The following is a 9,490-nucleotide window of genomic DNA, read 5'->3' as shown; positions in this document are numbered from 1 at the left end:
CGAGCTGAATTTGGGTGCTTGAAGAACTGTGCTTCGTATCCGGTCGGTCGTCGGATCGTGAACTACAGCCTCACGAAGCAGGTCTGGCTCGTCGGGAAGAGCTGTGGTACGCTTTCGCTTCAGCGAAGACACAGAGATGCGGTGTGACGAGACAGTCATCGATGCACCGACTACCAAGTGTTATTTGAGCCCTATTCGAGCGCTTGGTGAGAGATCGTATGACACGAGGCGCAAAACCGCGTACTCGAAAGGATGAAGAGCCTGCTTCTAGTATGATGTCAAGATCATCTTGACTCTCTCTTGAAGCCATCTCGACCTGCGACGCTTCGACTCTGGTTTCTAGTCTCTTGATCGTGTCCTTGCATTCCTTGATCTCTTTGTCCTGCCGTGTTTCCTGCGTGATGGTTGGTCATGTAAGTCCCTTTCGCAGCGTATGACAAGACCTCAATCATACCCGCGTCTTCATGTTGGTGAGGTAGCCTCGCAGTGTCTTGTTCTCCTCAGTCTTTGATCGAGCTCAGACTTCAGCTTATCTTGTCGTTCTCGAAGAGCGTCACAACTCTTCTTGCTTTCTTGCAGCTCGATATCCCGCTTCTGAAGCAGGATACTGTTGCTGCGGACTGTTCCAATGCTCTCTCTGCGAGGCTGTGCTTCTCCCCAAGCGCCGCTCTTGTCGTGGCTAGATCCGACTGCTGCCGGTCAATAGTCACGAACAGAGACATCATCTCTTTGAGACGCGCGGTGACTGCCATAAGGAGTGCCTGGACGAGGGGGAGAGGTTCCAGAAATCGGGAATATACCGCAGAGCAAAGAAGAAGCACCTGTATGCCGTGTTGCTCGTCCATCCACGTCGCCACCTTCTCTATTCCTCCACCGCATTCGCGACTGTCTGGGCAGTGAGCCGATCTTCGAGCCGTCGGGTCTTCTGTACGGCCGATTTGACGCGTTTCCGGAGCGTACTTCATACTGTGATTCTGCAGGGACTTCCTGTGATGCGGAGGGATCTACTAGTCCAGAAAGATCCCCCGGGCCTGGTCAGGGAGGAAGGGTTTGCGACACTTGGGGCACTGTCTCTTGTGCGGGTTGTGCACACTGACGGAGTCAGGCTGAGTGGATATAAGTCGTTTGGTGCAACCTTCACAGAATGTGTGTCCTGGAAGGGTGGGCTTTCAGCGCGTGTAGCGGTAAAGAGGGAGGATGATAATCACCACACAACAGAACCCTCATTTGGCCCAGTTTGTAGTGATCCAGACATACGCCGCAAGAAACCAAGTCGCGCATAGCTTCAGGAGATTGTTTGGGGTAAATAAAAGCTGCACAGGTATGGAAGATGAGGAGATGCCGCTGCACGCTTGCCAAGTGAGGCGCGTCACACCGCGCGTTGGGAGACGCGTCCAGCGCACGTGATCGCTCATTTGTGACATGATGCAGACTTATTAGCGCCGGTTCCCCCTCAGTGGCAGAAACATTATTCGAAGCATACGACCGTCGACGACTTCGCTATATCGGCCGGCCAAGAAATTTGATGCGTATCAGATCTTCATTAGGGGAAATAAAAGCTCGTCAGGCCGCGTCACCTGCGGCAAGATCTCTCCACAGTCTTTCGGATGATATTGTCGACTCAATCAAGTACAAATAGAACGAGAGGGTGTACATCGAGTTGAAAAATGGCGCAAGGAAGAAGACATCTTCGGGGCGCACCACGCACTGGTTTGTCTAGCGTGACGCCTGGGACCTGAAGGAGTTTCAACGAAGGCAACCAAATCCTGAACTGCCTGAACGCATGAAAGCGTGGTGGACGGTTGCGCACGGAGAAAACTCCTGACGTATATAAATGGCACCTCGCGAGCTCCTGTCTACCCCCCCGGGTCGAGTGTCCTCATGCCTCCTCATGCGCGTTTTCGAGCTTCGATATGTCAATGCCGTACGCGTGTGTCCGCTCACCTCGACTATTTCCGCAAGCCGCCCGGTCCCGGGTCAGCCGCCGCACGACTCCCGGTGATTGAGTCCACCCGGCACTCGTACGAGCTTGAGGCAACGCCACTCCGAACCCCGATCGCGTTGGATGCAAAGGCGATCCGGAGACCCCGAGACCTGCCAGGGAAGCCGCATGTGAGTGATGCAAGGGGAATAATATAACATGGCGGTGTGCGACCTTGATGATTGCAATACACAGAAGATGCTGGCCTGGAATCGAGACGGCGAAACTGAGGAGGTGCATCTAATTGACTGCCCGATGTCCGTCTACCCAGGGGGTCACTCTTCCGTCTGGTGCTGGTCATAGGAACGGCCGAAAGAAGAAGCACTTGGCGTATATTCTCGACCTGGAGCAGAAGTCGATGATACCAGTCTGCCATGGCCCGGGGTCAAGACTATCACGACCAAGAGGGGCATACGCTTGGATATTATATCAGTATATACATGTGAGCTTCACTGAAAACAACCCAGCGAGAAAGCCTACTCCACAAGATCGGCAATTCAGATTCCTGCGATGTAGCGTAGCTGGCCCATACCGCCCACGCAGACACTACTTTTATCAGCGCATGCTTAGAAACGATCGAGAATGACAACGATGCAGAGACGCCAGCCTCGCCAGTACCCACACCAATGCTCGGATTTCAATGCCTGTGATCGCAAAGTCCAGTTTTAGTCACGTCGTAACTCTGACATGAGCTGGGGGCGATGAATGAATTGGCGTCATGAGAATGAGTCCTACACCACGATGGTCACATCCATGAATGTAAAGTGGCTGAGTGGTGCACAAAATAAGGTGCGGGTGAGAGGACATGCAGCAACGGTGTGCAGGGCACTCATCTGTTCAAGCGCGGCCAGCGCCAAGGACACCACTGCCTTCGCTCAGCGCGCCAAGCGCGACGAGTGTGTTCCGTGCCGCTGGACTGTTCTCCGACGACCGCGCCCCGGACGGGGACGGAGAAGGGGAGGCCGAGGAGGGGGACTGGGCTGTTCTCGTTCCGGGCGGAAACCGTTCGAGGTCGGCGAGAACGTTCTGCGACCAGTCCGCGGCACGCTCCCGCGGGCCGTCGGGCTCGCCTCCCCGCCCAAACTCGGATCATCCATCAAACCATAAAAGTCCCTCCCTTCCATACTTATCTCCAACGCGTCCAGCTCCGAGACTTTGCTTTGCACTCCCTCTTCTTCCGTCCTCCTCTCTCCTCTCCCTCCGGCAATGCGGTCTCTCGGATTCCTCCTTGCGACCCTTTCGCTTTCCGACGCCTTCGTTCACGCATACACAGGGGGCCACCGAGACATCCACCATGATCAGTTCGGCCGCGACTTCCGAAAGCGCAACCTTGTCTCCGACGGCAGCTCGCTCTCGGAGTCCTATGACTTTGTCATCGTCGGTGGTGGCACCGCAGGCCTTGCGCTTGCTGCTCGCCTCTCCGAGGACTCGAACCACACCGTCCTTGTCCTCGAGGCGGGCGAGTCGGGTGACGCGGTTGCCGACCAAGTCAGTGAGTGTCTTTTCGTCTCGGCACGTGATGACGTCATGCTGAGTTGGCTCGAGACACCCCCAACTGCGCGTACTACAACGGCATCACCCACTCGTCCTACGACTGGAACTACACCACCGTCCAGCAGCCCTATGCCGGCTCCCGCAGCATCTCTTGGCCGCGCGGGAAGCTGCTCGGCGGCTCGGCGCCATGAACGGCATGTATCACATCCGCCCATCCAAGATCGAAGTCGACGCGTGGTCGACGCTCATCGGAGGCGACTCACGCTGGAACTGGGATTCGCTCCTTAGCGCAATGGATGCCAGCGAGACTTTCGATCCCCCGTCGTCCGACCTCCAGACTACAGGTAACATCCAGTACGTCGCGTCAAGCCATGGAACCAGTGGCCCCATCCAAGCGGGTTACGTCGGATAGTGAGTCATCTTCATTCACGTTCCTCCACCCGAGGTGCGCGTGCTCAAGGTCGCCCATCCTATAGCATCCCGCCTATTGTGAGCAACTGGTCTTCCACTCTGGCCACCGTCGGCATCTCAGCAACCTCAGACGCGTACAGCGGTTCTAACTGGGGCTCGTACATCTCTGTTTTGTCCATCAACCCGGCCAACTGGACGCGCTCATACTCCCGCTCCGGTTACATCGATCCCTTGCCGCCCCGTTCTAACCTCGCCATCCTCCCTGGCGCGACTGTCACGCGCATCGTCTTCAACACCTCCAACTCAAGCAATCTCACCGCCACTGCAGTCGAGTGGGCCGCGTCAGCGAGCGCACCGCGCCAGATCGTCGGCGTCACAAAGGAAGTCATCCTCGCCGGCGGTACGATCGGCAGCCCCCAGGTGCTCCAGCTGAGCGGCGTCGGACCTTCCGATGTGCTGAAAGCCGCTGGCGTCAATGTTCTGCTCGACCTCCCGGGAGTGGGCCAGCACTTGCAGGACCACATCAGCACCCAGGTGTCCTTCAAGTCCAACATCGAGACCCCCCGTGACATGTACAACAACAAGGAGCGCACAGATGCCGCTTTCAACTCATACGTCAACACGGCCGTTGCTTACGTGACCGCCTCCACTTTGCTCGGCGACTCCGCGGCGACTCTCGCGTCCCAGATCGCCGCCAACTACTCGGCCCAGGCCGCGCTTGTGCCGTCCTCCGATTCCGGCGTCGTGCTCGGCTTCGAGGCGATCTACAACCAGACCCTCGCGATGCTCACTTCGAACGTCGCTCAGGTAGAGATCCTCCTCGGGCTCAACGCCGCCGGCTCCGTTGGCGTCCAGACCGCACTTCAGCACCCATTCTCTCAGGGCCGGCTCTACATCACAACGAGCAATCCGTTCACGTCTCCCACGATCGACCCCCAGTACCTCTCCCACGCCGCGGACACCGTCATCTTCCGTGAGGGCCTCAAGCTCGCACGTACCATTGGCAACACCGCTCCTCTGTCGGAGAACCTTGGAGAGGAAATCTCTCCCGGGACGACCAACGTGAACACGGACGACGAATGGGACGCGTGGCTAGCGAATAACTTCGGTACCGAGTACCACCCCAGCTCTTCGTGCGCGATGCTCCCGCGCGAGCAAGGTGGTGTTGTCGATGGTGATCTAAAGGTCTACGGCCTCGCAAACGTGCGTGTTGCGGACGCGTCAGTGTTCCCGAACACGTTCTCAGCGCATGTGGGTGCCTCGTTGTATTGACCCTCACGAGTAGCGCTGACTAACTTATTCGAATAGCTACAAGCACCCGTGTACGGCGTAGCGGAGAACGCGGCTTCGATCATCCGCTCGTTCTACAATGCCGCGCGGCGACCCCCACGTCGTCGATCTCGCCGGGAACCACCGGCAGCCCGCAAGACACCCATACAGGCGCAGCATCCCCGCGCTCGATCAGCTCCTCCTGCGTCGCCCTCACGGCACTCGCACTCACACTTTTCCTTTTGTAATGGACTGCCTGCCTTGAACTGTCTCGGACCACATCACGAACGACTCTCGCGGACCACTACCCTCGCACGTATCATTCTCACGAAGCCCTCCCTGCGAGCGCGTCCGATCCCTCCCTACTCTCTCCCATACCATACTAACTTTATACTGTCCCTTGCATTTTGGACTCTTCGGACGTGTACTTATTCCTCTCTTCGTTACGTTCTGTATGAGCTCTGCCTCGAGCCAACGCATTCGGACCTCATACATGTCACCAACATACCGCATCGCGCGTCCCCCTGCATTCACTGACATTGACTATCGCATACCATTGTAGCCTTGAAGGTGTAATTCCGATGTAGCATACACCAACGGTATCTCCGCGGGTTTTGGCCTCGTGTAGACCACGTAGTCGGCTCTCATAATTGTGGAACATGGCGCGGTGGACGCCGTCTCTCTCATTCACGGTTGACTGTGGGGTCGATGCTCGTGCCGTCACGACTCACGAATGTGCGGGACAAAAACCCCTTCGCATCAAGCTCCGACAAAACAGATTGACAAGGGGGTTGTGCGGCCTAGAGCGCCGAGCGTTCGAACACACTGCAAACACCGTGGGGCAGATATATGACCGAGTCTATAAGTTCCAGAGATCTTTCCAATCACTACCCCAGTGTCACCAACATGTCCCATAGCGTCTGCCACTCCTCTGTCCCCCGCCTCTTGTTCTCCAGGTGCCGCTCCACCTCGTACAAGATCCACTGCGGCGCCGGGCTCAGCGTGTTCCCGTCGACTCCCTGGCGAGGCCCTTTCGTGTTAGAGACCGCGGACGCGAGGTGGCCGGCGAGCATCTTGCACGGGAGCCGACCCTCGACGTGGACGTCGACCGTCGAGCAACCGACGGGGATGTCTCCGAACTTCATGTTGGGATACGCCGCTCCGTCGAGGACGTACACGCCTTCCCCCGTCTGGGCCGCCGCCGCCGCGGTCGCCCGCGGCAGCCACTTGCCCTCCGCGTTCCAGACGCAGAATGCGGTGATCCACCCGCCCATCCTGTCGACGCGGCCGCACAGGTAGGCGTCGTGCAGGACGATGGAGCTCCAGAACGCGAGGTCGACCGCGCCGTCGAACGCGGCGACGAACCGGCGGAGGACGGGCCGGAGGAGCTCTGCCACCGGGCGGGCTCGTCGCCGAGCTCGGGGAGGCGGTCGAGGCGAGCGAGGAGCGACGTCCAGTCTGGCGCTCGCCCAGCAGAGTGACCGAGGGCAGTCCGCAGGTTGCGCTCCCCCTGTAGTCGAAGTACCTAGAGAGGGGCGGCGCGTTGGCGCTGGACGTGCTACGCGGCATAGGGAGATGTACGTACTTCGTCAGGTGGACATGAGCAACACGGAGCATATGATCCTGTCGTGTGGCGTGGAAGTCGTGAAGTCGGGGAGTGTCCATTCTACAAGCGTCTTGTCCACGACCTGAAAGAATATCGGAACCGTCAGCTAATAAGTCAACTGCGAAGTCGGAGAAAATCCTGGCAGCGGACGCACATTTTCGTCGAGTAGCTCTGAGAACTTTACGGCCATAGCCCCAAAATCACATCCGACCCCCGCCAGGTCGACGTGGAGTTCCTTCTTGCCTTCCTGAGCCACGAAGTACCGGCGAAGCTCTTCGGCTGAGCATTGACACTGGAAGGGAAATGCGGATAAGGTCACAGCAAAACACAATGATGGTTTACGCACTAGAAACTGAGCTGCACAAGAATGGCAATCCACACATCGTCCGGACTACATACGAATAATGATCAGGATGGAGTGTTAGATGATATGCTTGTGAGGGGCGCACCGGAGAACAAGATGGTGGTGCTGGCCGTATGCCTCAAACGCCGTTAAAACGAAGCCGTTCCCTTTAGGGATAATGTTATTAAGGCTTTCGCTTGACAGACTGGACTGCAAGATATTCCCGCAATTCGGCCATTCGTTTGGGCAAACTTTGGCTATGAAAGAATCAACCCCAGTCAAATCGGCGCCAGGCCGTACCGGATTGGCGCTGTGCCTGGCAACTTTGAATGTGATGGGCATGCTGGCCAAGTGGAGTGGATGAAGGCAGCAGGAGAAACGGCAGAGAAGAATCGACACGGTCAAGCGTCCCTCGAAGCACCTTATAGCCTTCTGTCGTCGAAGTTCCACGGGCGACAGAACGTAATACACCAAGGTGAGCTGCGTCAGTGGCTCAGTACGAACTGTTGCCTTGTCGACGTACTTGCTTGACAGGTGATGGCATACAGAAGGGTGTTGGGTTAGCGGACTCAGCTTCGGACCCGAGTCCCGACTGTCCGCCGTTCAACTGGAATAATGGGAAGTCAGAGCACATGCCTGTGAGGGAATGCAGAGCTATACGTACCGCTACAGACCCCGGGAACCAAACCGTGCCTTTGACATGTCCATGTCCATAATCCCCTCCCCGGGAGATCTCAAGCTACGACCTCATGTAACTGACCTCGGTCCGCCAGCTGCCTCGAACCCTGATCCCTCCACAGCTCGCTTGCGCGCGTTGTCGGGTCTCCGTTGACTCGAGGGCCATCAATGTTGCCGTTGCTCGAGAGCTTCGTGGAGACACCGCTTCTGTCATCCCATGGGAGCATGGCACGAGGCAAGCTGCCTCACCAGGACGTCCATGCGCACTGAGCGTACCACATTCAGACTCACTTGGAGGCCAGAACCCTGCTGACAGTGCCAAACTTGGTCACGGAATGCGGCGGTACAGATAGAGATTGGAAGACGCACGACCAGCGGGATATCCCCAACGCACCCTTCCTTCCAAACTCCACCGACTTCCTTATCCTCTACATCATGCATTTCGCTGGAACCATCGTCTCCACAACTTGAAGGAGGAGCTGGACGATGCTGGAAGTTGGTGTGCAGTCTGTACAGGAAAGTGTTCCTGACAAGTAGCATTGCTTACTAATCAGAGGTCTGTTGGGCGTCTATATCTGTTTGGCAAACTTGAGTACTTGAGTTGGCATCATGAACTTCATATTTTGCGACTGCGATGCTGGTCCCTAGTGGTAAACAGCTTGTCCATAAACTATGCAACCCGAAATCTCGGTCGACCAGCGTTTCTCCCGACGATACAGCGTGATGCCAACTTCTACTGACGTCCAATATTCTACATGAGGTTGCTTCGAAGCTTCAGATTTCAATCCACCCGAGTGATCTTCTGGACCAACACCTCAAGCTTGGCCGCTACATCCTCAGCCGCCGCCCTCAGCTGCGGATTCACCACAGCATTCGGGGCCTGCGGCACAGAGACGATCGACGCCAGGTCATCCCATACGACGCGCGTCCCTGAGCCTGGTGCAATCTCGTAGATGACCATCCGGGGCGGAATATGGTTTGCGCTCGCGAAGTCGTGCGGCACTATGTTCGCGGCGAAGAGCGGATTTCCGATCACGTAAACGTGGGCCTTCGGTACCGCTTCACCCTTGTACCTGGAGAGCCAGCCGTGGTAGGCCATGTCCATGAAGTACCTGGGTGTACGGAATGAGTGATGGGGTGGGATGCGGGAGGATCGCGGAAATCAGACAGACACGAAGCCGCTCCGTGCGGTCAGCGATGTGAACGCTTCTTCAATTTCGGCTTTAGAGTTGCTGGCGCGCAGAATGCGGAACACTTCAGGACCACCTGCGGAGCGGTTGGTCTCCTGGTCGAGGCGCGTGGTGACTTCGTCTATGGGAAGGGTCGTTTCATAAGTGATCCGACGGGCGGTGTATTCGACCACAGTCTTCGACATTCTGAGCGGGGGCCGAATAGCGCGATCAGACTAGTGTTGCTCACACGAAATGATTGGAACTCACGGTGTGGGGTCGATGGGGGCGGAAGCGGTGAGAACGAGTAGCGGTATCCGGAGGAGGTGCTATGCATACATCACTTCGTCGCAGCGTCGGGGAAGTGCATCCGTCCCCGCGGGAAGCTCTGTCATGTGAGGGGCAGACGCCCATACCGGTTTACGCATTTACAGCTCTCCAAATTCCAGATGTGGTCGGGATTGCTTTTATCTTCAGCCGTCGTGAGAGTGCGGTGAGAGGGCCCGCAGTTTGAGATTAATGTATTCTGCTCGAAATAT

General features: G+C 57.1%; 3 protein-coding genes across 3 annotated transcripts; 1 reads left to right on the top strand and 2 right to left on the bottom strand.

Moving 5' to 3' along the window:
* Window positions 1-2,563: 2,563 nt before the first annotated feature.
* Window positions 2,564-5,158, top strand: BXZ73DRAFT_88473 (GMC oxidoreductase; the record flags this gene model as incomplete). Its single annotated transcript, XM_048024962.1, has 4 exons — window positions 2,564-2,595; window positions 3,328-3,473; window positions 3,643-3,886; window positions 3,952-5,158. 4 exons carry the CDS (start codon window positions 2,564-2,566, stop codon window positions 5,156-5,158), a joined length of 1,629 nt encoding a protein of 542 aa, XP_047880582.1.
* An 884-nt stretch (window positions 5,159-6,042) lies between these two features.
* BXZ73DRAFT_88471 (uncharacterized protein) lies at window positions 6,043-7,446 on the bottom strand (the record flags this gene model as incomplete). Its single annotated transcript, XM_048024961.1, has 5 exons — window positions 6,043-6,545; window positions 6,607-6,713; window positions 6,755-6,867; window positions 6,916-7,113; window positions 7,219-7,446. The coding sequence occupies 5 exons, from the start codon at window positions 7,444-7,446 to the stop codon at window positions 6,043-6,045; spliced, it is 1,149 nt and encodes a 382-aa protein (XP_047880581.1).
* Window positions 7,447-8,563: 1,117 nt separating this feature from the next.
* Window positions 8,564-9,157, bottom strand: BXZ73DRAFT_98559 (TT1751-like protein; the record flags this gene model as incomplete). Its single annotated transcript, XM_048027721.1, has 2 exons — window positions 8,564-8,894; window positions 8,955-9,157. The coding sequence occupies 2 exons, from the start codon at window positions 9,155-9,157 to the stop codon at window positions 8,564-8,566; spliced, it is 534 nt and encodes a 177-aa protein (XP_047880580.1).
* Window positions 9,158-9,490: the final 333 nt, after the last annotated feature.

This window comes from Epithele typhae (genome assembly GCF_022376455.1).
Source record: "Epithele typhae strain CBS 203.58 chromosome Unknown BXZ73scaffold_8, whole genome shotgun sequence".
NCBI classification, from domain to species: domain Eukaryota; kingdom Fungi; phylum Basidiomycota; class Agaricomycetes; order Polyporales; family Epitheliaceae; genus Epithele; species Epithele typhae.
This window is presented reverse-complemented; position numbering and strand designations above follow the sequence as displayed.